This window comes from Pipra filicauda, unplaced genomic scaffold (genome assembly GCF_003945595.2).
Source record: "Pipra filicauda isolate LSUMZ 115617 unplaced genomic scaffold, ASM394559v2 scaffold90_size2875636_pilon, whole genome shotgun sequence".
Taxonomy (NCBI): Eukaryota; Metazoa; Chordata; class Aves; order Passeriformes; family Pipridae; genus Pipra; species Pipra filicauda.
The window spans coordinates 2,317,544-2,343,792 of NW_024105098.1; the positions used below are offsets into that span (position 1 = coordinate 2,317,544).

The window sequence follows — 26,249 nt, forward strand, 5'->3', positions numbered from 1 at the left end:
GCACACGTGGCTTCAGGACAGTCACGGAACTATCCAGGCTTCAGGAAACCTGTGGTGGGCTCAGAGCACCTTCCACTGCCAAAGAGAGTTTAAAGTCAGTGCAGCTTCAGTCAGTCCCCACTGGTAGGACTGTAGCATTTTGGGTTAATAGCCCCTGGGAAATGTATTTTGGAGAAAATATTTGTATGTTCCCTTAAAAATAGATTCCCAGAGACAACAGATGCCAGCCTGCTGCTCATGAGGGAGGCCGTTCCCCTGGCTCCTGTTGTGGTTTCTTGATGATGCTTTTCCTTAGCAGGATGAGCAGAAACATTCAAAATAGAAACAGTGTGGTGTGATAAATGGAACAAACCTACAAGAATCTGTGATGCTTTGTCATCTCTCCCTGGGATATGTAAATGGTGCCATTTACAGCAGCCTGAGTGTGCAGCCCTCCTCGCCTTGGTGCTCTTGGTGCAGCTCTGGAGCTGCCCCTTGCAGCAGGGGACATGGCTGCCGTGGCTGTCACTCACCCCCTTTCCACCCCTCATTTCCCACCTTTCAATCTGTAACATCCCACTGGGAATAAAAAGGCACCTTAGGACGCCATTAGTTGTTCCCAGTCCCTGGCACCGTCGTGTTCCCGTCCCAGCCAGGCACAGCCTGTGCCCCATGGCAGCGGGGCCGTGTGGGGCTGAGCAGGGCTGGGAGGTGAGACAGGACTGGGGGAACTGCTCCTGCTGCTGCTGCTGCCTGGGGAGGAGCCCTGGAGAGGCTGCTCATCCACACAAACCCATTGCTTCTCTTCCCAGCTGGCTGCGGGGGAGTTTTCCCATCCCTTTTATCCTTCCCCCAAAGGTATTTCAGTACTGTGCCCTCAGGGACAGAGCCCAGCAGGAAGTCAGGATATAGGGGTGTATCTGTCCTTTGTGCCACAACAGGACTTTTTTCTCCCAGAACTGAGGTGCACACGGTGGCTTGAAGCCAAAGGAGAGGTGGCTCAAAAGGCCTCCCAGACAGGCTGTGGAGCAGCTGCTCCAGGCCCAGGAATGAATTTCTGTGTATAGGAACTGGACCCCCTGCGGGGTGTGGCTTCTGTAACCTTCTCACTCTCTTTCTTAGGCGAGTTCAGAGTCTCTGTTGGATCCTCAGCAAATCCAGGCCTTTGACCAGCTGTGCCGGCTGAACCGAGGCACGTCCCGGGTACGTACCCCCCGCTCTGCTCTGCTTTCACTTGGTCACAGATGTTCTGCACGTTGTCAGGCCAGGCACCAGTGTGGCAGGGAGGGCTCTGGCTTTTCTCTGGGCTTTGGGCCAGTGCTGTGCACACCGTGAGGCAGCCACGCTGGGGAATTCGTGGGTAGGGAAACCCAGAAACGCCTCTGGCTTTGGGGCTGGGCCTGACAAGTGCCACATCCTTTTTGGGTTTGTAGCCTCCCTCCCCTGCAGACACTGCGTGGCTCCCATGATCACTCGGGATGCTCCCTCCTCCTGGCCCCATGTTGTCCCAAGGAGAGCACAACTCCCTCTGTCCCTGGCATTTTCCCTTTGCCTCCTGCCTGTTTTGGTTACAGTTGTTGGCACTTTCAGCTCTTTCTGGGCTTGTTTTTCAATTATGTGATTTTAAACCAACCGAAAGATCCCTGGGGAGTTGTTCAGCTCTGGACTGGTGGCCCCCTCTGTAGGGCCCCTCCATAGCCACCCTTTGCTGTAGGTGGGTTAAGGTTTCTCTGACTGCTGCAGGAACACAGTGACCCCCCCAACCCTTTGTCCCTGTGCTCCCTGCAGGGTGTTCCCGGGGTGCTGAGGGTGATCCATGTGTGTTTTCCCTGCAGTTGGCTCTCCTGACGGAGCTGGCCCGTGGCGGTGAAAAGCACGGGCTGCTCAGCACTTCCCACGGGGACTCGGCCTCCAGCAGCGTCTTCCAGAACGAGACCTTCCAGCTCCACCTGACCCCCCCTCCGCTGGCCGAGGACTAGTGCTTGTGTGCTGCCAGGGCTGGGCCTGCCCTTGGCTCCTGCTGCTGGGAAGCCTTTCCATCACTCCATGGCACTTTCCCCCCCACATCCCCTTTTCCAGAACCTTCTGGGCTGACTCTGGGTTTGTAGCTGGGTGATCTCCCAGCTCTGCTGCGGCCTCTCCCTAAGCCAAGGCAGGTGGGGACAGCTGGGCTGGGAGCTGGAGCTCTGGGAGCTGGAGCTCTGGGGGCAGAGCCAGCGTGCCAGGGCATGGACAGCAGGGGCTGCCTGTGCCCACCTGGGATTGGGGCACTGGGAACTGTCCACACACTGCAGTGAGCTCTGCTGGGCTGGAGGAGCCTGTGCTGTGCCCAGAGCTGTGTCCCGGGGCTGTGCTTGGGGCCACACCTGAACTCTGTGTTCCCAAAGCAGCTGTTTTCCAAGGCCTGGCCCCGTCTGAAGGCACAGAACAGGCAAACCTGGAGAAGGCTGAGGAACGTGTGGGAAATGTGAGCGGTGCCCGGTGTGTCCCACCTCCCAACCATTAAAGAGGCCCTTGGGTGAACGTCTCTCGTGACTTCTGCACGCGGGGAGCGGGTGAGGGCTGCTGGAAAGAGATGAATCTTGTCCCTGGGGGTGAAGCCCAAACCTCGCCCCTCGCCTCGTTGTACCTTACGGTGGGGATGTGGGGGGAGCGTGTGTAAAAAGGTGTCTCGGGCCCTTGGGGGCTGCAAGGGGGAGGGTGGGTGTGATGGGTGCTCATGGTCACAGAGGTTTGTCACTCTAAGCTCAGCCCACTGTTCTGTAACACCAAAGTGGGCCCTGTCCCTTCCCAGCAGCACCTTTAGGACCTGCTCTCACCGCTGCACCCGGGTGTAGGTGGGGTTTCTGTGCTGTCACCTCTGGCTTCTTACACTCCTCTTCCTCCTGCTCACTTTGTCACTGGCACTTGGGTGTTTTGGGGTACCACACCCTCGGGGTCCCAGCTGCTCCCAGGGCACAGCACTGGGTGGGGGTTGTTCTCCCTACACACAGAACTCTGGTGGCTGATCCATGCAGAGCTCACACGGAATGGCAGGAATATGGGAACAAAGAAGCACCAGGTGTTGTGCAGAGCTCACCTGGCCAGGAGCAGTGCCTCACCTCCTTCCCACGAGCACTGAGAAGGGCACACTGGTGTTTCCAGCCTGCAGCCACACGGGCACCTGGTCCCAGGTGAGTCAGGGAGCTACAGCAGCTGAGTTGGGCCAGACATCAGCTGGGGTGGCTCTTGTCCCCTCTGTCCTTTCCCCTGGCTGGGACAGCCCTTCAGGGGAGTGGCAGCTGGCCCTGGGGGTGCCCACCGGGGCCTGATGTGCTGCAGGTGGTGATTGCCTTCCACTGCCTGCCCTGGGGGTGTCAGTGCCCCTTCCTTTGCTGGAAATGCTGGAATGTTTCACTCCAGTATGGAAAGCACGTGGGGAGTGAGGACAAGCAGAAGGCCAGTTGTTCAGTATTTTATTCAAGATATACACACCTCTCCCTGGCAGGGTGGAGCAGCCAGCCCAGGGCATGGCTCGAAGGGCACGGCCACGCCAGTGTTTGTGCAAAGGAAAGGGACCACGGTTCCGTGGGAGTGTGATGGAGCACAGGGAGAACCTGCTGCTGGGCCTCTGCCCCAGCACTCCCTGGAACATCCCACCCCAGGCTGCTCCGCTGACGTTTTCCAGGAACAACAGAAGGAAGAGGCAGCTTATTGTGCTTAAGACATCTGAACAAATCCTGGGTAGGAGACACTCACAGCTTGTGAATATTGCTAATTACTTACAGTTAAGAAAGGATGGATCCTGACAGGGACAGGGCCCTGTGGGCCCCCAGGACCTCACGGTGAGTCTGGGCCATCCCCGCCCTGAGGGTCCCCGCGCTCACGGCCGGTGCCCCCGCGGGGCCGCGGCTCCTGCTTGCCCGCAAACAAGGTGAGCTCGTGCCAGGCCGGGGGTCCTGCTGACCCACCCTCTGCTTGGCGCCCTCAGGGAGAGCTGGGAGGAGCTCCCTGCCCTTGGGAAAGGCCCCCACCAGCCCCTGGGGTGGGAGCAGCTGCCAGCCCACCCATTCCCCCGGGGAAGGAAAGCTCGGGCAGGCCAGGCAGGGGAGTGAGCTTGTGCAGCTCTCCACTCAGACTACAATTGAAAGGTTAAATATGAATAAATGCTGTAGGTTTATACATAATGTTTCCTTCTACCTATGGAATGTGTCTGAATGGTCTAAAGACACCCAAACGTTGTTAGAAACCTTAGTTAGCCAAGAAAGACAATCCTGCCCTTAAAAAATAAATAAATAAATCCTATTTAGTTTTACTACGGCCTTTGTTTAAATGCCCTCAGAAAAACAGTATTTTCAGGTGCCTTGTGAGAATGTATCTGTTCATGCAATGGCCCAAGTTCCTCATTTCACAAGCATTGCACTTTTTTATGTAAGTCATCAAAACTATAAAACCTATTTTTGTCTGAAAGTGTTAGTCTAAAAAGTACAGCATTACTTTATATCCACCCATGGAAACTCCTAGACACGTATGTGCACAGACACACACTGTTGCCTAAATGTCTTCTAAAGATACTGATTACAAAGTGTATAAAATTGGGAATACATTGTCAGGATACAGTGAGAGATGAGCCATCCTCTACCACGGACTATAATCTAGGATCAGTCACTAACTGTACACCTTTTTACAGCCTTGGATTCACCAGGGACTTCTGAAACCCAAACAGAACTGCACCAAGGACGGCAGTAACGCTGCGGGAACACAGGTGTTACTGACTGCAACCCAGCTGAGCCCACTGAAATCTCAGTGACATTTTTGTTTCCTTCAAGCAGGGCTGAAACCAAACCTCCTGATAGGCAGCTTGTGCTCCCAGCTGTGTGAGGACCCCTGCTCCCAACCTGCTTCTGGACTGGGAGTGAAGGAGCCAAAGCCTCCTCTCTCTGCTAGAACGACCTGGGGCTGTATTTTAACAAGCACACACCCACGGGCACCTCCACGCTGTCCCCAAGCTCTGCCAACACAGTGGTGTGGCTGATAAAATGCTGTTTGTTTAAACTGTGTTATTCTTCAGGCAAATGCAGGCCCTGAGGCCACTTGGTCCTGAGTGTCTGGCCCCGAACAGCCCAGGAGGAGGCAGCAGGCAGAGCCGAGGGCAGATTGTGTATTTGGAGGTAGTCGCTTCCTTCCCCTGTCCTGGTGCACCCCAGCCTGGTGTGGTATGGGTTAGATGGCCCTGCTCACCCTCCTGCCCCCTGCAACAGCCACATCCCCTTCCCGAGATCCAGGCAGAGATTCAGCTGGATTCAGGTGCCTGATGCCCCTCCAGAGGGAGAGCTGCCTCCTCAGGAGATTTCAGAGCCTGACCTGCCCCAGCAGCTGCTCGGTGCATAGCCTGGAGAAAAGTTGGGAGGCACTTTGTGCGTTCTCTAGCCTGCCGTTCCAACCTGCTGGACTTGTGGTGCCCAGAGCCTCGGAGAAGGGTCACACCAGCACTAGAGAAGAGGCCGGACAAGGCGCTGTCAGGACAGACAGAGACAGGAGGAGCCTCTGCCCGCCCCTCCTCGTGTAGCTGTTTGAGAAAGAGTAAGGGCAACTCGGTTTGCTGCTCCAGGCGCTCACCGCCCCCCCCCCACCCCGTGCTCTGAGGGGAAACACCTCGAGTGGCACGTCCTCGTGGGAGAAGCGGGGTGTGGGGTAACCCAGACCAAGAAAAGGGCCTATTTCTGCTAGAAAAGTCTCAAGATTTGTCACTACCTTACGTGCAGACGTGGGAGAGCTGATCAGGCTGAGAACGTGTTAAAATTGCTCAGGCTGCTGCTAGTTCACCATATGTAAGTCCCGTGACCGCGCTCCCATGAGGAATCTGAAAGATCAAGTGCACTGGAAAAAAGGGATTGTCAGAAAAAAACAGAAAATAGAAATACTACAAAAGCAACATTACTGAGTGGGAACGGGCCTGAGCCGCTGCCGGCCGCGGGGTCACACCGTGGTTTCTATAGTCTCGATCACCTCCATCTCGCACTGCGAGGGGGACAGGAGCGGGCACTCGTCCGGCTCCCAGCTGCTATCCGGGCTGTAATCCTCCTCTGAGCTCAGCTCAGCCACCCCCTCCGTGTCCTCGTCACACGACTCCATGTAGTGAACCCCCACGGCGTTGATGCCGGAGTCCTCGGAGCTGGAGGGGGACGAGCAGTGCTCCGCTTTGGCCGGGTTGCTCTCTGCCGCGATGAAGGCGTTGCGGGCGGGCGGCTCCTCGGCCCTGCCCCGGTGCGGCGCGGGCGGCGGCTGCCGCTGCACGTAGCACATCTTGCCGTTGATGCACTTGACGCGGTAGTTGTCGATGAACAGGTCGGCGATGGTGCAGAACTGGGGCGAGTCGGGGGGCAGCGGGGGCTGGAAGACCGGCGCGAACTTGAGGAAGTGCTCGGTGAGGGACACGGAGATCTGGATGCTGTTGGGGGGCTCCCGGGGCCGCGCGGGGATCTCGGTGCTGGGCAGCTGCTCCACGGGGGTCATGGGCTGGTACACGTATTTACCTGCGGGGAGACAGAGGAGCGGCACTCAGTGTCGTCTCCACGGGATGCCCCAGCCGTCAGTAACCACCGGCAGCTCCTGCAGGCAGCGGCTGCTGCTTTCAGTGGCCTCCAGGTGTTCAGGCCCCTCCTGGTACGGCTCCTCCGACACCTAATCCTGCAGGTAAGTGCAACCTCCCGTATCCCAGCTCTGCTCCTCTCCCTGCCCCTGCTTCAAGGGCATCACTAACTCCAGAAAATTCACTCCAGGGGCACAACTCCGTAGAAGTGGGACAGATGCCAAGGCTGCTCACACCCTTTTCCAGGAGAAAGAAAAATGACAGGATGCTCAGAGACTTTTTTTTTTTTCCCCCACTGAGCAGAGCAGTTCTAGTTTACATCTTTGCTACAATGATCAAAATTTTATTGTATTGTTATTATTCCAATGAGTCTCCCTGCACGTGTTTCCATGTTCTTTTTCCCTGAGGTCTAAATCGTGTTTTTCCGTATTATAAACCAGAGTTCATACATGACTACAATTAGAATTTTAAGGCAGAAAACAAGGGCATTTCTAGGCTATAGAAATGCTCATGGCATCCTGATTATCTGGTTAAGTAGTAAGAAAATAGGATTACGTTGGTTATATTGAGCAGAACAAAGTGTGAACTGAACATCTTTAGTAAAAGAAATAAATAAGAGAGCAGAAAATTGGGACTATGTTAGGAAAAACTGAGAAACCCGAGGCTATGCCTAAGACTGTAAAATGCTGCATTTTATTTGCATGAAGCTTCTGAAAGATTCATGTCTCCCTAGGGGCTCATCCACTGGGAAAGCACGAATTTCCAGAAGCCTTGTGAAGTAGTGGGGCTGTCGGAAGAGTTTTGCTGCACACGCTGCAAATCCTGCTCTGCCCGGGCAGCAAACGCTGCTGAAGGGCTGTTTGGGTGCTCGGAGCTCCCCAGGTGAGGGGCAGAAAGTTCCTGCTGGCCCTGGGCTGAGATCTGCTATGTGCTCTTGTGCTCCCAGCTCAGAGGTAGGTGCAGCCTTTCTCCCCGGAATTACCCATTCCTTTGGAAATCACACAACGGCTTAGGCTGGGAGGGACTTCAAAGATCACTGAGTTCCAACTCCCTGCCATGGGCAGGGACACTTCCCACTAGCCCGAGTTGCTCTGACCCCAGGAAAGAGCTCGCTCCCCTTGCCGTGCCTCTCTGCAGGAGAAAAATCTCCCCCTCTCTTCAGCCTGGGAATGCCTCCCAGCGTTGGGAAGAGCTCTGACAGCACTGGCACTGAGGGGCTGAGGATGCTCCGGGTGTTCCTGGCTGTGCCGGGCCCACGCACAGGCTGTGCTCTGCCAGCCCGGCGGGGACGTCACCAGGGGAACCTCGAGCGCCGGGAAGGCTTTTCCCTCCCTGCTGTGCCGGCGGTGGTGGAAGGGAAACGCACTCGTGTGAAAGTCCGCTGGGACCTCCCACCCCCGTCGTCCCAGAAGAGCGGACACGGATCCGCAGGAAGAGCTCAGGGAGCACGGGAGTGTGGGAGAGGCTGCAATGCCAGCAGTGCCCAACGCAGGATCAGAGGAGCGAGCACCGGGAACGCCGGGCAGGAAAACCCTCCGGTGTGCCATGGGAGAGAGCAGGCAGAGCTGGGAGCCGGCAGCAATGGGAAAGAACAGTTTGGGAGGAGGTTTGACCAGCTCCCCTCGAATACTGCATGGAATGCTTTCTCCCTGCCATCTGCAGAAGGGCAATTGTTCACAGAGCTGCTGGAAAAGCTCAGTGACAATAAACCAAGGTTTTTTCCCACCTGTTTACAGCTGGATGACAGAAAATACAAAGCCATCCGCTCCACTTGCCCTCTTTTTACTGTACCATGGCGTGGTACCCCTGCTGTGACTCGGAGGGAGGAGGTGCTGGCACTGCAGCCCCAGGCAGAGCAAAGCTTGGGCTCCTCCAGAGCCCTTCGGAGCAGCAGCTCCTTGGTTCTGGAGTCACTGAGCAATGGGGGCTCTCAGATCATGGGTGTTCCTCAGATCTTGCTGACAGAACTTCCCTGGGCAGCTCCTCGCCCTCCCAGCCACAGCAGCAGCCCACGGCTTCCTGCCATCCGCTGCTTCCCAGAAACCCTTCTGTGAAATTCGGGAACATTCAGTATGCCCCTGCCCTGCAAAGCCCCAGAGCTGATGATTAGTGTGCTGCTGGCTGGGAGAGTGTCTGATAAATTCAGCTCATGGAAACCAAAGTGTGGCCTGGCCTTGCCTCAAACCACAATGCTCTATTTATCCATGGATCTGAAGGGCTTCCGTGTGGGCTCCTATCCCATTCCACTGACAACAGACACTAGTGAAAAGCATTTCCTCAACTCACTTTTGTGCCATCTCTACTTGAAGCATCCAAGGAAGGCCCTGGTGAAGACTTTAGCAGGATCAAGAAAAACAGTATATGCACAACAGGACTCTCTTTTCACTTAAAACAGCCCCGTGTGCTGGCAGAAGGCTGGGGGATGTTGGGAGAAGGAAGCAGTGGATTTAAGCCAAGGAAGCTTTACAGCATGGGCATGGAATGGTGAGGCAGAGATTCAGCAGTGTGACTTTTTTTGTTGTTTGTTTTTCCCCTTTTGGGAAAGGAGGAGAAGAGGTGGCAGGGGCAGACAGGGCGCTGCTGGGAGCCCAGTGGGTTGTTTTCCCACTGCAGCAGCACGTGCAGTGTCTCAGAACTGCCCCGCTGGCACTAATTCCAGGGCAGGAGCAGAGGATTTCAGAGCCTGTCTGTGTCACCTCACAGAGGCTGAAATGGTTTCCTCACGTTCCAAGGACAAGCTCTGCCAAGGTAAAGCAGGAATTGGCTGACAGAAAACAGAGGATTTAATACATGAACTGCTTTGTACCTTTCTTTAGAATTCTGGTACCAGTTTGTCAAGTTTCAGCTGGTTTTAGGGGCGAGTTTATTTGTTTTAGACAGATTAAACTTGTTTTAAAGCATGACCAGGTGCTCAGAGCTGGGACTGTCAGCCTGGATCACGGAAAAAACTGTGCTCACAGCTCCTCACCCTACATAATGCATGGAAACGCGTCAGCCGGGACGCAGCCTATGAAAAATAAATGCAGAAATTTAAAAATAAGATCACCCCCCACCCCTGCAGCTTGTGGGATTGCCAGGGATGGCTTTTGCACAGAAAATGATCCCAGAAGCACAAGTCCCAAGTTCTCTTACAATCCATCTCAATCTGATCAAACACCCGTGGAAACCCACAGCAGTATTTCTGCTGACTGTGAACAGCTGGCAGCAGCCTGTGATAAAACAGTGTTTTGAGCACCTATTCTGATCCATCCCATTTAATGTGCTAGCACTGAATTTATTGCCTATTTATTCCAACCAAGTGGGCTGGAGAACTCTGCGCTGTGCTGATGAATGCTCCTGAAATGACAGTGTTCTGCACAAATACAGGTGCCAGAGCAGACGCTGCATCACCACTTGTTTCCTGGGTCACTCTCCACCAGTGAGTGGGAGGTGGGGAAGGAAAAATACTGCACGAGTCACGTGTCCAAAAATCAAACTCCAAATCCTGTGGAAAGCAATTTGCTGCATTTGCAGAAGTTTGGGAAGTTCTCAAGCTGCTACGGAGAAGCCTCACAGTCCCGGCTCTGCGGTTCCACCACCGTGGCAAAAGGGCTCAGGGGAAACAAGAGCCTGTTCCAATCCTGGGAGCAGCAACCGTGTGAAATTAGGCTCTGCCAAAATGACTTCCATGGTAAGTCCCAGTTGTCCACGCCAGCCACAGGCTGACAGTGAGATGATGAAACGAGAGACCCCAGGAGCAGGTCTGCAGGACACACTGAACCCTCTGTGCCCCCCCGAGCTGCTCCGGTGCCTCGTTTGCCTCTGCTCCATCAACACTGCACCTCCTGTCTGACCCACCACAGCCACAGCAGCTTGTGCACAACCAGAAAGGGCTGACTGTGTCTCCATTCCTCAGTTATTCAGCTGCCCCTGGTGCCAGCCCACAAACCAAACCCCCAGGGACCTGGCACACGCTACAGCCGATACTCAACTGCAGAACAGCTATTCAAATGTGTCCAAGGAAGTGCTGGGCAGTGCTCATCTCCTTGCTGCTCTGTGCCCAGGAATAGGATTTCCGTTGCCAAATGGGAGGGATGCTGTTCCCCAAAGCCTTGGCTCCGTGCCTCCGGTGAGCCTGCCAGCAGGCTGGGGCAGGATCCAGCAGAGCAGTGAGCTCCAGCATCACCTGCACATCTCCAGCAAACCCGGGCAACCTGGAACATTTCTTATGTTTGTGGCATTGATAACCAGAACTATGTGGCTGATTGATTGGAAGCTGTATGACAGAGCCTCCTGCTTCCAAAAACCCGTGTCAAGCCTTGAGAAACAAGCCCTGAGGTCCTTTCTCTCTGATCTTTTGCTAATTGGGCAGTCTGCATGCATCCTCACCAAACAGACACAGCAGCAATTTCCGTGGCTAATACAAAATAACTTAACCATGAAATAATCAGAGGTGCTGCTGGAAGATTTTCTTCTCCACTTCCCTCCGTCCCAGTGTTCTGGTTTACCTCTGACACTCATTAACGTGCTTGGCATATTGAAAAAAAGCCAATAAAAATCCATCTTTCAGGAGTGAGGTTGCTCATAACAAATTCTCAAGCTTTACCCTCTCAAAATGCTACCTTGGAGGACCTGGCCCTAATAAATAACAACATGAATTGCTCTGCACTTCAGAAAATGGAAAGAGAGAGCTGTGGGTCTGACAAGTCCAAGTCAGCAATACATACCATGGATATTTGTTCACATGAAGGGCATTTAGACATCTATTAACTGAAACATAAAGCTTTTTTTTTCCATATGTATTCTTCCTCCTGCAGCTGCTTGAACAAATATTTCTCCATCTGCCACCTCATCTATCTCCAAAAATCACCAAGGTTAACGAAGACCTGTTAATTGCACAGCATTGAATGGGACCTGGCTCAGTTTAACCTGACCTGGCTCAGCTTAGGAACTGCTCCCACGTGGGCTGAGCTGTTGTGGTGGGAGCCTGGAGCTGAGGTGGGCTGGAGGAGGACTGGCTCTGATCCCAGTGGATATCTCCGTGCCTTTGGCTGTGGTGGATCCTGCAGAGAGGCCGAAGCTGCGGCCCCATGGACTGACACAGGCCCCCCATCAGGTGTGTGAAGGGTGTGTGCTGTCAGCTCCCACGGCTCAACAGCAGGGAACTGCTCCTTAAATGGTGGTGACTTGGTGCTGCTTGAACCCACACGTGTGTAACAGGAGTGTGATCCTCTGCTGTGAAGTCCAATGGAATTCCCAGTCCAGCTGGACCAGACTTTCCTGTTGCCACAGGCAACCCTGCCAAAAACATCAGCTCACATGGGAGGGGAATGGGCCCCGCCACGAAGAACATCAAAACATCCTAATTAAATACCACCCAGCTCTGAAGGAGGAAGGCAAAGCAAGCATTCCCAATGCAGTGTGACAGGAGGCAGGGCTGCCCTGGAGGGATTCCGACCATTCCAAGGAGACCTCACTCCACAGCTGTTCTGTGTGTGGAGATCAGCTGCTTGAGCACCGGCTTCTGTCATAGCAAGAGATGGAGAACTACCAAGTGCTCTTCCAGCAGCACTTGTTCCACACCTCATGGCAGGAGAGCAAGTCTGGCTGTTTGGGAAGAGGCACACGGTCCAAGGGAGCCGGTCTGGCAGGAGGTGACAGCTCTGGGCTGGAGTGGTGCCCTGCTGCCTGCGTTGGCACAGCAGCTCAAGGACTGTCACACACCCAGCTGGCTTCCAGGGTGGCACAGGTGACAGACAGTTCTGCCACAGCAGCCCAGCCCATGATCAGCACCAGCCCGTGCACGGGAAGAAACTGGGAATCACTTCACTGCTGACAAAGCAGAGCCTCAGGGCAGGCGAGGGTTTCCTCCTTCACAGACCAAAGCAAAGCTCGATGCTCACACCCTGGACACGTTTACTGAGGGGCACTCAGCACCCCCAGCCTGCTGGAGGTACCCTGTTGTTCAGAAGTGCTCCATGAAGCAGAATTCCATCTGGAAGTGTGATGCTGGTCTGAGGCCTGTCCAGGGTCGTGGCTTCCCAGCCCCGCTGGCTGCAACAGCAAACAAAACAACGCTGTGGCCTTCCCCCTCCTCCTCTCTCTCCAGTTACAGGCATGGCTTGGAACAACAACCCTTTGCAAACAAAGATTGCCCTGACCATAAATACTCACCAAGGACCATCACAGCTTCAAATTGCATTTTGCTCAGAGCACAGTAATAGCTTTTCCAGAGGGGCGAGAACAAATGGCAGGAGAGACCCTGAGCACATTTACAGATGACACATCTGAAAAATCCCACTGCTAACCCAGTTTCCCTTCCTTTGTATTGTATGGAATAGCCATCATGCCACATCCAGCAAAACATCATGGACTGCGTGGGGAACACAAGATGTGGAATAAGCCACCGGAGGAAATGGAAAACATTTCAGGACACTGAGGCACTGCCAGACTTACAGTACAAGATCAAGCAGAACTGAACTGGGCTATTGGTGGTTATAATGAGGCATAACTGAAATGCTTCTCAGTGTTGAAGGAACCTCTTAGATAAAGATATGCAACACCTCAGTGCAAGGGATATTTTTACCCTGTGCTTCATGCAGACAACTTTGAAAATCACTGGGATTGCTCAAACAAATTTCTAGAGCAGGGGATGCAGACAGAGCGTCCCACACACCTGCAGGACTTCTGGCAGAGCTAGAAGGGCCCAGTAAGGGATCACAAAAGGGACTCCAAGGATACAAATCAACTCTGCAAAGGAACAACAGAAAAAGAAGCCACACCTGAGCAGTCTGAAGTGCAGCAGGAAGGGGCAGCGGGCTCTGACCTAACAGAGGTGTGTCCTTGCAAACAGCACCTTCCACAGAAGCACCTCCACCAGAGCACTGAGGAATCCATCCCATTCCCAGCCCCATCCAAGCACAGGGAAGAAACAGTCCAGCAGTGTTTCTGCAGTGGCTCCCCAGCAGTGATTCTCCACTGTGGAGGTGTTCCCTCACTGCTGTACAGCCACAGACAGCTGTGCCAGCCCCTGACCTCATGCTTTTCACAGGAAACTAAGAGGGGGAAAACATCAGAAAGTTTGTCTTCATCAAATTTGTATTTTAATGCCCTTTGTCTTGATCTGTTTTAAATACAAAAAAGATCATGACAGTACATGCTGTGAGCTGTCTAAGCCTTTCAGGGGCTTCTATGCACATCAGCTTAAGAGCAGGTAACGCTTAAATGCAAACGAGTCCTGGAGCTTCTTCCATCATCCCTGCTCTTTCCTCTCACTGCTTACATGGATTTACTGGACTTAAAGGAAAAGCAACCCAGAAGGCTTGAGGGATGTTTCAGGCAGCCATAAACCCTCTTAAAGGGGCCATATTTGCTCACTAACCCTTGCAAGGGAACAGAATATCGACACCCAAAAAAGCAATGAGAAGCAGCAGCACACACCACGTATGTGTTCTGGAGGAGCCCTTTCCTTCCAGTACCTGGAAAAATGCCACAAATGCCACAGGTACAACTAACCCCAGCCCCTGCTGGATCCCAAGAACACAGGCACATGGAAGTGCAGGCATGGAAAGTGTGGCACAGCCTTGGACACCTCCACCAGCGCAGCAGCTGAGTGCTGTGCATCCCAACCCGAGCTCTGAATCCCAGGATATTCACCTTCCAACACCCTTTCCAAAGCCATCCCAAAGGGCAGAACAGTCACTCTTTTTTAGCCCCCAAGTTACACTAGATATTTTTAAAATTCAGTAGAGAAAATAGCACAAAATGGTTTAGTGCTAAATATTTATTCTACAACCCCATCCCTGTGCACCATCTGCTCAAGCTTCAGCATCCCATGGTTTCCATGCAGCCAGTCAGTGTGCTGATATGGCAACAAAGCAGGATAAGCACAGCTCAGTGTCAAACTACCCAGAAAACCACGGCATTGCCTGGTGCACGGAAATCACAGGCACTGGAGGGGCAAGACAGTCATTTCCCATGTGTGTGGTATGTGCTGCAGGGGGGCACCCTGAGCCTCTGCATACGGTGGAATGTTTTCCTGGGAAGTCTCAAATAAGCAGAACAGCTCACTGGGTCCTTGAAGGAAAAGTCTTCTCCAAAGAGCTGCACTCTGCACCCCCGGGGGACAGCTGGGGCAGGAGGGTGGGTTTGGCAGCCTGGAACAGACACCTCTGTGTGGCCACAGCCTGGCTTGCTGGTGGCTGGCAGGAGAAACAGTGGCAGCCCTGGGATGTGCTGTACCTGTGCTGCTCCCTTGCTACGGGCAGAGCTCAGGGGCTCTGCTGACACATATCTGTGGTGCCTTACCCCAGAGTGAGCCTTCAGGCTGGACAAACAACACCTTCTTCAACTTCACTGCTGGGAGCAGTGTCCTTGTTACCAGCACAGGCCACGCTTTCAACCCTCGTCCCATTGCTGCTTCTGGTGCCTGATGTGCACATCTCCACTCCCACTTCATTCAAACCAATCTTTCTTTCTGTCACAGGCCTCTCCAGAACCGAATTCCGGAGAATTTAAAGGACTGCTCTCCCTGATCACACCCAAAATACGTCACCACGTGGAGCTGGTGTGTGCAGCTCCCTTTCCCTGGAGGGGTGTGGGATCCAGCAACGCTCTGCAAGAGACAGTAACGGCCCAGGTACCACTGGAGGAGGAGGAGGAGAAGGAGGAGGAGGGGGAGAAGGAGGAGGCAGCATCACGCTGGGCCATCTTGTCACAAAGTGCCACTGTGGGCAAGTGACTGGGAGCTGCTGCACAGCACAGGTGGGAGCACACACAGCACTCGTGGCTTCACTTTTCAATATAAGACATGCAAGAGGCTTTAAGGAGCCAAAAGCTTGTTTTTTCAAAAAGCTGAATCATGGGGGGGGAAAAGGCACAAAAGGCTAATACAAGGTAGCACAATTACTGTCTATTGATACAACTGCTGTGGAACCACGATTCATCATGTGTTATTGATATTTGCAGCACAGTGGACCAAGGGGCTCACAGGGTGTTTAAGAGAATGCAAGATATTCAGATTAAAAGTGAGCCCAGTTGCAAGAGAACACCCTATTTTTGCATTGTCCAGGGATGAAACCAATCTCATAATTGTATGAAGTGTGATGCTTTCTCTCATGGCTAATTCTTAGGAAGTAACATTAGCAAAACACAGGTAAAGTCCTGCTGTCAGGTCAGGACAGATGTGAGGCCAAGGCTCTGATGCCTTCTGACAGTGGCAGGGTGAGCATCGCCCTCGGTTTCACACCCAGAGAGCCAAGATCCCACTGAACCAGCTGGAGAATGGTCCCTGTGCCCTTAGGCCAAGGTCCAGTGACACAGGCAGGGAAAGCAAAGCGAAAGGTGAGGGTTTCACCTGTCCTGCCTACAGCTGGAGGGCTGCAGGAGCTGACCAGGGCACCCCAGCACTCCCTATGGTGTCCCAGCCTCTGGCAGGGACAGGCAGCACATGTGAGGGAGAGCAAACACCTCGAGGGGGGCTCGGGCAAGCACTGAAACCCAAACAGCAGAGGCGGCAGGAAGCGTGGAACAGCCGAGCCCCTGCCTGGAACAGCTGCAGGTGAGCTCCAGCCCCGGCATCACGAGGAGCAGGGAGAGGGATGGGCACAGAACTGCTCCCGCTGGGCACAGCAGGGACACTCTGCGGGGCTGGGGGCAACCACCCCACAGAACAAGCGGCTTCCAGAGCAGAGTGGGGGCACTGGAGCTCCACAGCCACCAGCGAGAACAAACATACCAACGCATGCCTCTTGTTGAAATTGTTTTACAACACAGGTTATGTATAAATTCCGACTGTTGTGTGGCCTAAGTTAAAGTGTGGGTATGTTAAAAACAAGGCCCTGTTGCCAAGCAATCAGATTTTACTTGCCCAGCAGGTTTTTGATTTCCATGTACGTGAATATATTCGACTATTGGCAGAAACACCTCCAAATTGCACCAACTGCAATTCTTGAGTTCTGTGATCAGTCACTACATAAAAATTGATTAGTGGAAGAGTCAAAGCACTTATGAAAACATCCTCTGTATCTTGTGGGTAGATAAATTCATGGAGATGCTGGAAGAAAAGCCACAACTCACTAACCCAGGGTCACTTTATATGCAGACAGAAAGAGATGCTCTACCTGGAATCCAATCTACTGTCAACCAGCTCTTACATTAGTATGAGCTTGTGCCATCCATCAGCAGCTAAGCCCACACTGTCACAGCTATCGTTCTGGAACATCTTACACTGTTTGTGAGTAAAGCATTTTGCTTTTTATCCTTTATAGAAACACAAATTTCTAGTAGAGCCTTATCAATGTGCAGAACTAAGTTCCCGAAGCTGGCAATGAGTCATGAAGTGTGGGGCTGGTTAAATCCAGAGCCATTACATAAGGACACCCCAAGATGCCCATTCTCTACAAGCCCAGCTCTGCTGGTTGTACCAACGAGCAGCGACAAAACGTGTTCTTGATGAGCACACAGGTGCTGCCAGGAAATTGGAGGTGCTGTGCCAAGTACCTGAGAGGCCTCTTCAGTCCTTCCAGCAAAGCTGAGCAGTGTCAGCTCTGCAGAGCTGCAGGATGGAGGCCACAAAGGTGACAATCCTGTGACTCAGGCGACAACACGAGGGTTTGACCATGGGCTGCAGCTTAAGGCACATAAAACATCCATCAACAACCAGGAGAGAAGGATAATGTGTGAGCAGGCACTTTTGCATTGGGCACTGGGGGTAGGCAGGCTCGCAGATTCAAGCTGGCAAACAGATTTGGCCACCTGCAGAGTCCAGGAAGGAAGCCACACGCTCACCACAGGCACTGTGCTCCGTACAGATTTTGTCTTGGAGCTGTTCCTCTGCAGTGAGAAAAGTGCCTGCAGCCTTTCCCCAGCAGGAACCTCTCTGAGAGGAGCAGAGGCCCAGCTCCTCCCCATGATGTGTTCAGGACACCCTGAATTCCCAAACAACCACACCAGCTGACAGGACACAAGGTTAATGAACTTTTCCTTGGAAGTACTTGCTTCTGGTAAGAAACATCCACAGCCTTATCCTTTCAGGCTTTACAAAACCAACAGTTACCCCTTCAAGCAGCCACAGAGGAAGGGTATCAGTTATCTGCCACTCTCAGATACCACAGATCACTGAGTTTTGGGCAAGCAGATTTAATTCTTTGTGAGTCATTCTCCTCAGATGGACGGACAGATTATTAAACACAGCCTCCCAGTCATGCACAGCAGAGTTTTTGGCTGGCAGGGAGCATTTTGGTACACAGGCCCCTTTCTCTCAGGACTTTTGGACAACGAAGAGCACTGGTTTCCATTCAATCCTGGATGAGCCATACAGGAGTTAGTCCTACAAAACACACTGAGCAAGTTGCCTGAATTCACAGATTTTCCTGTGGTCTCTTCCTGATAAGTGACATCAGGGGCTTTGTTAATAATAGTAGAACATGCATGTCTCTAAACATTTTAGTAAGGGTTTCAAAATGAATGCCAGGAGGTTCTTCCAGAGGCACTGACATTCCCACAGGGTACGATGAATTGACACGTGTGGGTTCTCTTTCCGAGACACAGCATCAACAGTACATCTGTACTGGGATTTCCAGATTATAACTAAAACCAGAGGAACAAAACACAAGCCAGGTCCAGAATGGTGCACACATAAAAACTGGCAGTAAGTGTTTGCCCTCAGAGTAACAGTTCAGAACACATTAAGCTGACATTCTTTCCTTGGTTGTGTACAGGTTAGTGGAACGAAGCTAGAATATCATAGCTCTTCAAAATACAGGTGAAGAGAAGATCTTGCACAGCCACAGGCAACAAATCCTCATTAAAAGTCTTTTACCATTACAAGCTGAAAAATCCACCTTTCTGCAGCCCCTGCCTGGCACTCAGCACAATGCCTGGCTTGTGCACAAACATTCCATCCACGGACTTAAATGGGATGGATGTCCAAATCCTTTTCGCAGCCAAAGCAAATGAAAAACCCCTATTTCTCCCAAGATTTGTGATCATCCTCCCTCCAGAACAAGCTGTGTTTTCCAGGAATGCCCAGCCCCAGAGTTCCCAGCCCCGCCTGCTCCATTCCTGTTTAAGTTTCCCGCAAAGAAAAACGTATGACCTCTTCCAATATCAGCCTCAGGATTTCAAACAGGCATTTTACAGCTCCCTTTTCTATTTATCCAACAAGTCAACGATCCGGATACAGTTTTGCCCCTGTGGAACAGCACTGCTGGAAATTCAAGTTGCCACCAGCACTGCCAGGCTGGCACCTTCCAGTGAGCTCCATCCACATCCCCTTCCACAGACAGGGACACTCGTGGAGCACTGGAGCACTGCTGCCCTTCTGCTCCCTCCTGGATGTGGCAACGAGTTTTGTAGCCACCAAAAACCAGCACAAGGAAAACCCATCAGGACAAAAGCAAGGCTCTGGGAGATCTACAGTGTCTGCTGTGCTGCAGAGCACCCTGGGGGCTCATTTTAGGGTCCCCCCACCAGGGCTGTAGCTGCTTCTCTAATGGGGGGGAGTCAACAGAAGCTGGCTGCAGGCAGGCACAGCTCCTCTTTAGACTCCCAGGCTCTGTCACGATGCACCTAAATACCTCCCATAACCATCTCAGCTCACCAGTGGTCTGCCACAGGAAAGAAGGGTGCCTTGCTGACTCCCTGCTCGCAGTTCCCACAGGCAGACTGGATCTGAATGGGCTTTGGAGATTGTCAGAGCCCCTGCTGATGGCCCTGTTGCTGGAGAGAGGGGAGAGAGCCCCTCAGAAATGCTGCCTGTGTGCACAGAGCTACTGATCTGCTGCACAGTCACTGTGTGGCAGGGGAAGAACCTGCCCCTGGGCCAGGTGTGTACCTGCAGAGAGCAGGGAGGAGCTGCCATGTGGCACCACCACATCTTTGTCTCTGGAAGGGATTTAATTGAGGACAGTCTTGACAGAGAGCTTCCACCAGCTCTGTGGGCCAGAAAACAAATGTTTTCATTGTAAATTGTTATGAAAGAAAACACCAGTGTTTCAGGCAGTGAAGAACGTGAGCAGCAGTGTCTCCTCCGAGCACACTGAGGGGCAGTGACTGTGCTGATCTGCTCCCTCCCTGGCACAGCTGTGGGTGATGGATAATCACCCCCCTGCCCAGCTCACAGCTGGGACCAACGAGACCCCAGCCAGGATGGGCTGTGCCCCCCTGGGTGCCCTCAGACAGCACGAGGGAGCAATGGGGCTCTGAGAGCCAAGAGAAACCCTGGGCTCCCTGTTCAGAGAGCAGGTGAACAACAAATGTAAATATTCTCTGGTTCTGCATCCCCAGAATTTCCTCTGGCCAAACTCAGAGAAGTTCTCCTCCCCCAAACCACCCAGAATGCACGTGCCTTTCGTGGTGTGCCACCCATCACACAAGCCCATTCTCTCCTCTTGCCCAAGGAAGTTCCTCGGGTCTCTTGCCAGGCCTGCCTGACCTCATGCAGACCCTGCCAGCTCTGGCTCCAAACTCCCTTGTAACAGTGCCACAATTCCGTGTGCACGCCAGGGAGCAGGAAGCTAATTCAGGGCACACCTGCAAGTGCCCTCCACCACTTAGCAGAACACAGGGCAGGGGAGCAGCTGTGCTTTTTAAAACCTTTACTGCCACCACAATCTTTTTCCATGCCTGAGCCTGGCAACTGTGTTCCCTTCCTGGCCACCCAATGGAGACCTCACAGCTTTCCCTTTCCTTGGACTGTTTTCTTGTAAATGGTCCAAACAGCTGAACCTTGTAAAAGTGGTGGAACCAAAATTTATTTGCTGCATTTACTTTTCAGTATAAGATATGCAAGAGCCTTAAAGAGCGAAAAGCTTGCTTTTTTTGATGCTGAATCAGGGGAAAAAAAAGCACAGAAAGGCTAATACAAGGTAGCACAATTACTGTCTATTGATACAACTGCTGTGGAACTACGATTCATCATGTATTATTGATAATTGCAGCACAATGTACCGAGGGGTTTGCAGAGTGTTTAACAGAATGCAAGATACTCAGATTAAAAATGAGCCCAGCTGCAAAAGAATACTCTATTTTTGCCATGTCCAGGCATGAAACCAATCTCGTAATTGTACGAAGTGCGATGCTTTCTCTCATGGCTAATTCTTAGGAAGTAACATTAGCAAAACACAGGCAAAGTCCTGCTGTCAGGTCAGGCTGGATGTAAGGCCAAGGCTGTGATCCCCTGTGACAGAAGCAGGTACCAGCTCCCAGCCAGCAGCCTCGCAGCAGCGCCGGTGCCAATCGCAGCCGCAGCGGAAATCCCGAGGTGAGGAAAGGGAGGCAGCACCTTGCTGCAGACCTGCCTCTGGCATGTTTTCTCTGCCTCTGGAAAAAGTAGATCCGAGTAATTTAAGGCTCTCAGCCTGCATCTAATAAGCCAAACCCCACCAGGCTGTGAGAGGGGAGGGGAGGAAGGTGACCAGGGGGCTGCCACCCTGGCAAAGGGAACGCACGCAGGGACAGACCGGAGGGGTGCAGGACAATGTGTAATGGGATAAACACAGGGGCTGAAGGCAAAACACCTCCTGGGCCAATGCTTTTTTCCCTGCAGGGAAAAGGACTCCAAAGGCTTGAGCCCTCATCCCACTTCCGTGTGGAGACAGGAGTGGGCAGCACAGAGGGGAGGGTCAGCTGCTGCAGCAGGTACGAGGTGTTCCCTGCCCTCCCTGTACCCACAAGCCCGGCGGCTCCAGCGACACCCAAGGCACCCACCTATCCCAGCCCAGCCCCCCAAGCCCCCCCATCCTGCACAGTGTTCATACACCTACTTATGGAGGTTGTGCCCAGGCACAGAGGCACATCAGAGAACCACCTCGCAGCAGATCTGCTCCCCACTGAGCCCGAAACAAACTGAAAATGACCCCAAATAAACTCCAGCCTTAGACACAGAAGTCACACAGGCACCCAGGGCAGCTGAAGTTCTCAGAGCTGTCTGGATACACTGAGCAGTCTCTGATTCTCCTGCCAACTATTATTGCCATTTTATGGACACAGAAACGTCGGAGGTAAAGGGAGCGCCTGAAGTGCTGCTCCCTTCTGAGCACGCCAACAAAAACGGCTTTGGGGAATTCAGACTGGGCTCTTTCTCAATTATTCCTTCCATAGCCAAGTGGCTCTGCAACGCTAAATTGCCTCTGTCACTGAAGTAAGCAGATGTGATCCTGAATACACATGAGGAGACAATCTACTCATCATGGCATGGTGAGTTTTTGTAATTTCTCAGTGTAAGTGCACTTTTACTGAGTTGACATTCTCCAGGACCTTGGCCACGGATGGAAAATAATACTTCAAAGGCCCTTTTAATTGATGTAGAGCTTCCTGTACCCCAATACAGCTCTTAGGAGTCACAGAAAAGCACTTTCAAGAACCCTCTGAGGATTCCCAAGTCGGCATTACAGCACTGCGTTTATGGAGGATAACTCCAAACACTGTTTAATTACGTCTCTGACCTCTATACAATTTCCCATTATAGACCTCATTCTTACCCCTTTTAAGTCCAACCCAACTCATTCCGGAGGAGCAGGATACAAAGAGATCCTTAGCTCTGAAATTTGCATTAGGAAATGAGGGGCAAGAAGGGAGCATGCTTCTCCGTGGCTTTCAGAAGATTAAACAAGGCAAGGAAGTGTGGGACTTCCTTCATTTAAAATCCCAGTTTCATGGGGCAGAGGTATCTCAAAGTTTCTTCTGCCATAAAGGAGGAATTAAGAAGGAAGTCTGTACTTCTTGCAAAAGCTGTAACTATTTTTAAATCTTAAGATTGCCACAGGGCAGCTAAGGATCTCGAGTGTCCTTCCGAGAGGGAAGCAGCTCCGTGTAATGCCTAAGAGACACCAGTCTAAGGCTCCCTTGAAGGGTTTCAAGGACCACAACTTCTCACCTTGTCAAGTACTCTGTTCCCCTGCTTCATCTGCCTTCCTACCATGTTTTCTAATATCCAAACCTAAACTCTCCTTGCCACAGGTCAGTGATACCTGGTTATCTGCCAAGTCTGTGCAGAGGAGGGCTAGAACACACTTTCCTTCGCAAGGCTACCTTATACTTTGCAAAACTCCCCTCCCCTCCCTCTCTCAATATTTTACAGCCCAAACAACCTCTTTCCTTTTGCACCCCCTTGTAAAGAATATTTTCAAAGCTGATCTCTGCGATCTCCTACAGAACCTCCCCAGTTCTCCCACAGCTCCATAAAGTGCCACGCTCAGAGCCCATCAGCCTGGTTTCCTCATCACTGAGCTGAAGAGACTAATTAAATTGCACACTTGCCACGCTGCTGGTAATGCATCCCCAAGCGAAGGCTGGGGTCTGGGTTTGCATTTCCACCACGCAGGCTCCCGCTGCTGACGCACAGGCAGTTGTGACCCATCCTAATCCCCACATCCCTCTCCACAGCGTCGCTTCTCCAGGTGTTCCCAGCTCCATGGTTGAGTTCCCCTCCCAGGACCATCCCCAACTGATTTTGGGTAACATCTCCAGTTTATAAGCACCATTGAGCTCTGATCCTGTCCTCCAGAGTGCTCATAAGCTCATATATCTTTATGGTGACCATGAATAACTGAGGCCAGAGAAATTTTGGGAAGGAAGAGTGTATCTAGGTCATAACTTGAGGCCCTTTGTGTCATGGATGAAATGCGAGACATCCCTGTCCCTGTGCAGCAGGTGACTGTGGCACCTTCTCACACAGCCAGTTGTGCCACACACAGGGCACAGACAGAAGACACCCATTGTTCTGAACTGATTTCAAATGAATCCGAAATCAAGACAAAACCCCTAGAATGTCTATTTAATTCAAATGGAAGCTCACATCCAAATAAAAGGTGGCTTTTAGGGCAGGCCTTTTACCCCATGAAACAGAATTTGCAGAAAAGTGCATGTGAAGGGGAGTTGTGTAGATTAAATTACAAGGAGAGACAGCAACGGATTTAAAAGGAGAATGGGATGTCAGGAGTCCAGGGACACCTTCTGCAGCATCAAGCAACGTCACACAAGGGTCAGAACTAACCCTGACCATCCAGGCTTTAACTTCTCCTGAACACAACACGACCCAAGTACATGGCTCCATCACCATTTCCTGACCTCGCAACAACACACTGCTGGGAAAGCCTGCTCTTCACGGCTCTAAGTGATTAATTATTCATCAAACTATGTTTGGACATCCACAGTTGAATCCCAGCCTCCATGATTAGACACATCAGGATCTTGAATATAGATATTCAAGTCGCTGGGCGCCTTTTCACCAGAGTTGGATCAACACTGGATTTTGAAACTATCTGCTATATATAGCCTAAAGCGGTTACCTCTCTACTCAGAGGGGTTTATGCCTGTAAAAAGAAAACCATCAGAACGGAGGGTGAAGTAGCTGGAGCGAAGGACAGCGGTGCCCAGCAGCAGCCGGTGCCACAGCCCACCCTCTGGCTGCCTCCCGGTGCGAGGGGCGCTGGGACCCGAGAGGAATCCCCGGGAGCAGCCCCCGAGGAGGGGGTCCAGCCCCGGGAGTGGGATGCTCCCGGCCGCGGGACGGGACGGACGGGGCGGGACGGGCGGTGAGGAGCGCGCGGGGACTGACAGGACCCCCGGGACCCCCGGGACCGGCGCCCCCCGCCCGCCCCGCGCCCCCTCACTCACAGTGGCACCATCCCAGGTGGCAGCACCAGTGCAGGCGGAAGCAGCGGCCGTGGCTGTGGGTGGCGCAGAGCGAGAGCCCGTCGCAGGGCTGGAAGTCGGGTCTGCCCGCGCAGCTGCGGGCGAGCGCCTGAGCCTCGTCCAGCTTCTCGCTCTTGGCCGCCGCCGCCCCGCTCATGGCGCCGCCGCTCCGCCCGCAGCCCCCGCGCCGCAGCGGCCGGAGGAGGAGGAGGAGGAGGAGGTTGAAGAGGAGGAGGAGGAGAAGGAGGAGGAGAAGGCGCCGAGCCGCAGCGGGGACCGCCCGCCCGCCCAGCGCCGCGGGGGCAGCGCCGCGGGCAGGGCCCGGCCGCCCGCCCCGCTCCGCCCCGCCCCGCTCCGCGCCCCGCCCGGGCACCCGCGGGGACCCGCGCGTGGAGCCCCCGAGGGACGGTCCCCCGAGGATGGATCCCCCGGTGGCCGTGACCCCCAATGGCCGAGCCCCATAATGGCTCTGTCCCCCGATGGCTGTCCCCCTCGTGGCTGTGCCCTCGATGGCTGTGCCCCTGATGGCTGTGCCCCCGATGGCTGTGCCCCCTGATGGCTGTGCCCCCGATGGCTGTGCCCCCTGATGGCTGTGCCCCTGATGGCTGTGCCCCCGATGGCTGTGCCCCTGATGGCTGTGCCCCCGATGGCTGTGCCCCCTGATGGCTGTGCCCCCGATGGCTGTGCCCCCGATGGCTGTGCCCCCCGGTGGCTGTGCCCCCTGATGGCTCTGTCCCCCGATGGCTGTGTCCCCCCATATCTCTCTCCCCTGATGGCTCTGTCTTCGCCCCTATGGCCATGTCCCCTGATGCCTGTGCCCCCCGATAGCTGTGCCCCCGACGGCTCTGTGCCCTGATGGCTTCTTTCTAAGCACGTAGTGATTTTTAAAACCCTGATAAACTTTGTCTTCCATTTTGTAAATTAATCAGTAGATATAATTTTGGTGAGTAATGATATGAAAGTGTATTGTTATTTCCAACAATCATATCTTTAGGCCAAAATTAATGTCTGGATTTATCTTGAACTGTGGCTACATTATTTGTTTCCTAAGTGTAGTGGTGGACTTGTTTCCCTGTCATGTTTGAAAGTAAATTGTGTTTTTATTGCTGCTCTGCTCAGCACTGGGAGTGGAAGCCAGCTTTCTGCTAGAACAGAAATCAAATGGTCATTTTCCTAGTCTCTTATCTTTGTACAATACCCAATAGCTCTTTGTCTGAAGCAGTCAAAAATTATTTTTTTTTTCTGTGTTCTCCAGAATATTCCCAGACAGTTCCTGTGGGGTCTGGAATAGATCCCAGAGGTGTTCCCATCCTGTACACCCTCCTGAAGGTGTTCTGAGAGAACCATTTGCTTCTTGCCAACAAGAAGCTTGAGAACAGCCAAACTGCCAGTGTCTTGCTGTGACCAGCTCCCACTTTATGGGTCAAACCAAGGGATGTGGGTCATAACTGCAGAGCAGAGAATTGCACTGAGGCTTTGAACCACCCCTGTCATGCCTGACTTGCAGCACAGACCTGTTCCCTGCAGCGCTGCTGGCCCTGGGATGTGTCACTGCTCACACCAGTGCTGGACCAGGCACACATGACTGTGTCCCAGCTTGTGCCCTCACCTCCTGGGATATGGAAATGGGGGCTATACCTGTTAAACACAACCTAACTGGGCAGAAGATGGGTGCCCAGCTGCACTGAGAAGCTTGAACCTTCCTTGGCACTGGTCACCAGGACTGGGGGAGCTTTACAGGCCTGTACATTTTAAATGCCTCGAGGGTTCCTTACACTGGAAAGAGGATATTCTGGCTCCCTCCTCGAGGCTTACCTGCCTTTGCTTTACCAAAATTCCACTGAAATCTGCAAATATTCAGGACCTTGCAGAGCTCTTTGCAAGCAGAGGAGAAACTGATTGCAAATCCAGGTGTTTCCTCGACACTGCCCTGTTGTCCTCCTGTTCCCTGGAGCTCACCAGCAGCAAACAGGGGATGCAGCTCAGCTCCCACGAGACCCCCAGCCCAAGGAGAACTGACACTTGTACCTGCTGGCACGAAGCCCTCCCTCTCCAGCGCTGTCTCACCTCCAGAGCTGCTCTC

The 26,249-nt window shown here is 53.1% G+C and overlaps 2 protein-coding genes across 3 annotated transcripts in view; one reads left to right on the plus strand and one right to left on the minus strand.

Annotated features, from left to right (window-relative positions):
- Window positions 1-2,506, plus strand: part of VPS8 (VPS8 subunit of CORVET complex) — a 66,589-nt gene extending 64,083 nt beyond the window's left edge. For both annotated transcript variants that reach the window (XM_027724862.2, XM_027724863.2), the window contains 2 exons: window positions 1,102-1,182; window positions 1,815-2,506. In XM_027724862.2, the coding sequence (XP_027580663.1) occupies window positions 1,102-1,182; window positions 1,815-1,958 (225 nt within the window). In that variant the 3' untranslated portion in view covers window positions 1,959-2,506. The remainder of the gene's footprint in view (window positions 1-1,101; window positions 1,183-1,814) is intronic.
- A 911-nt stretch (window positions 2,507-3,417) lies between these two features.
- Window positions 3,418-24,401, minus strand: CUNH3orf70 (chromosome unknown C3orf70 homolog). Its single transcript, XM_027724871.2, has 2 exons — window positions 24,149-24,401; window positions 3,418-6,494 (listed from the first exon to the last, which is right to left on the minus strand). The coding sequence occupies exons 1-2, from the start codon at window positions 24,321-24,323 to the stop codon at window positions 5,938-5,940; spliced, it is 732 nt and encodes a 243-aa protein (XP_027580672.1). The 5' UTR covers window positions 24,324-24,401; the 3' UTR covers window positions 3,418-5,937.
- Between the last annotated feature and the right edge of the window lie 1,848 nt (window positions 24,402-26,249).

Excerpts from the sequence above, each read along its gene's own strand:
- CUNH3orf70 (XM_027724871.2), bottom strand. The coding sequence starts at position 24,323 with ATGAGCGGGGCGGCGGCGGCCAAGAGCGAGAAGCTGGACGAGGCTCAG. Across the intron at positions 6,495-24,148 it reads CCACCTGGGATGGTGCCACT|GTAAATACGTGTACCAGCCC; the intron begins GTGAGTGAGGGG and ends GTCTCCCCGCAG.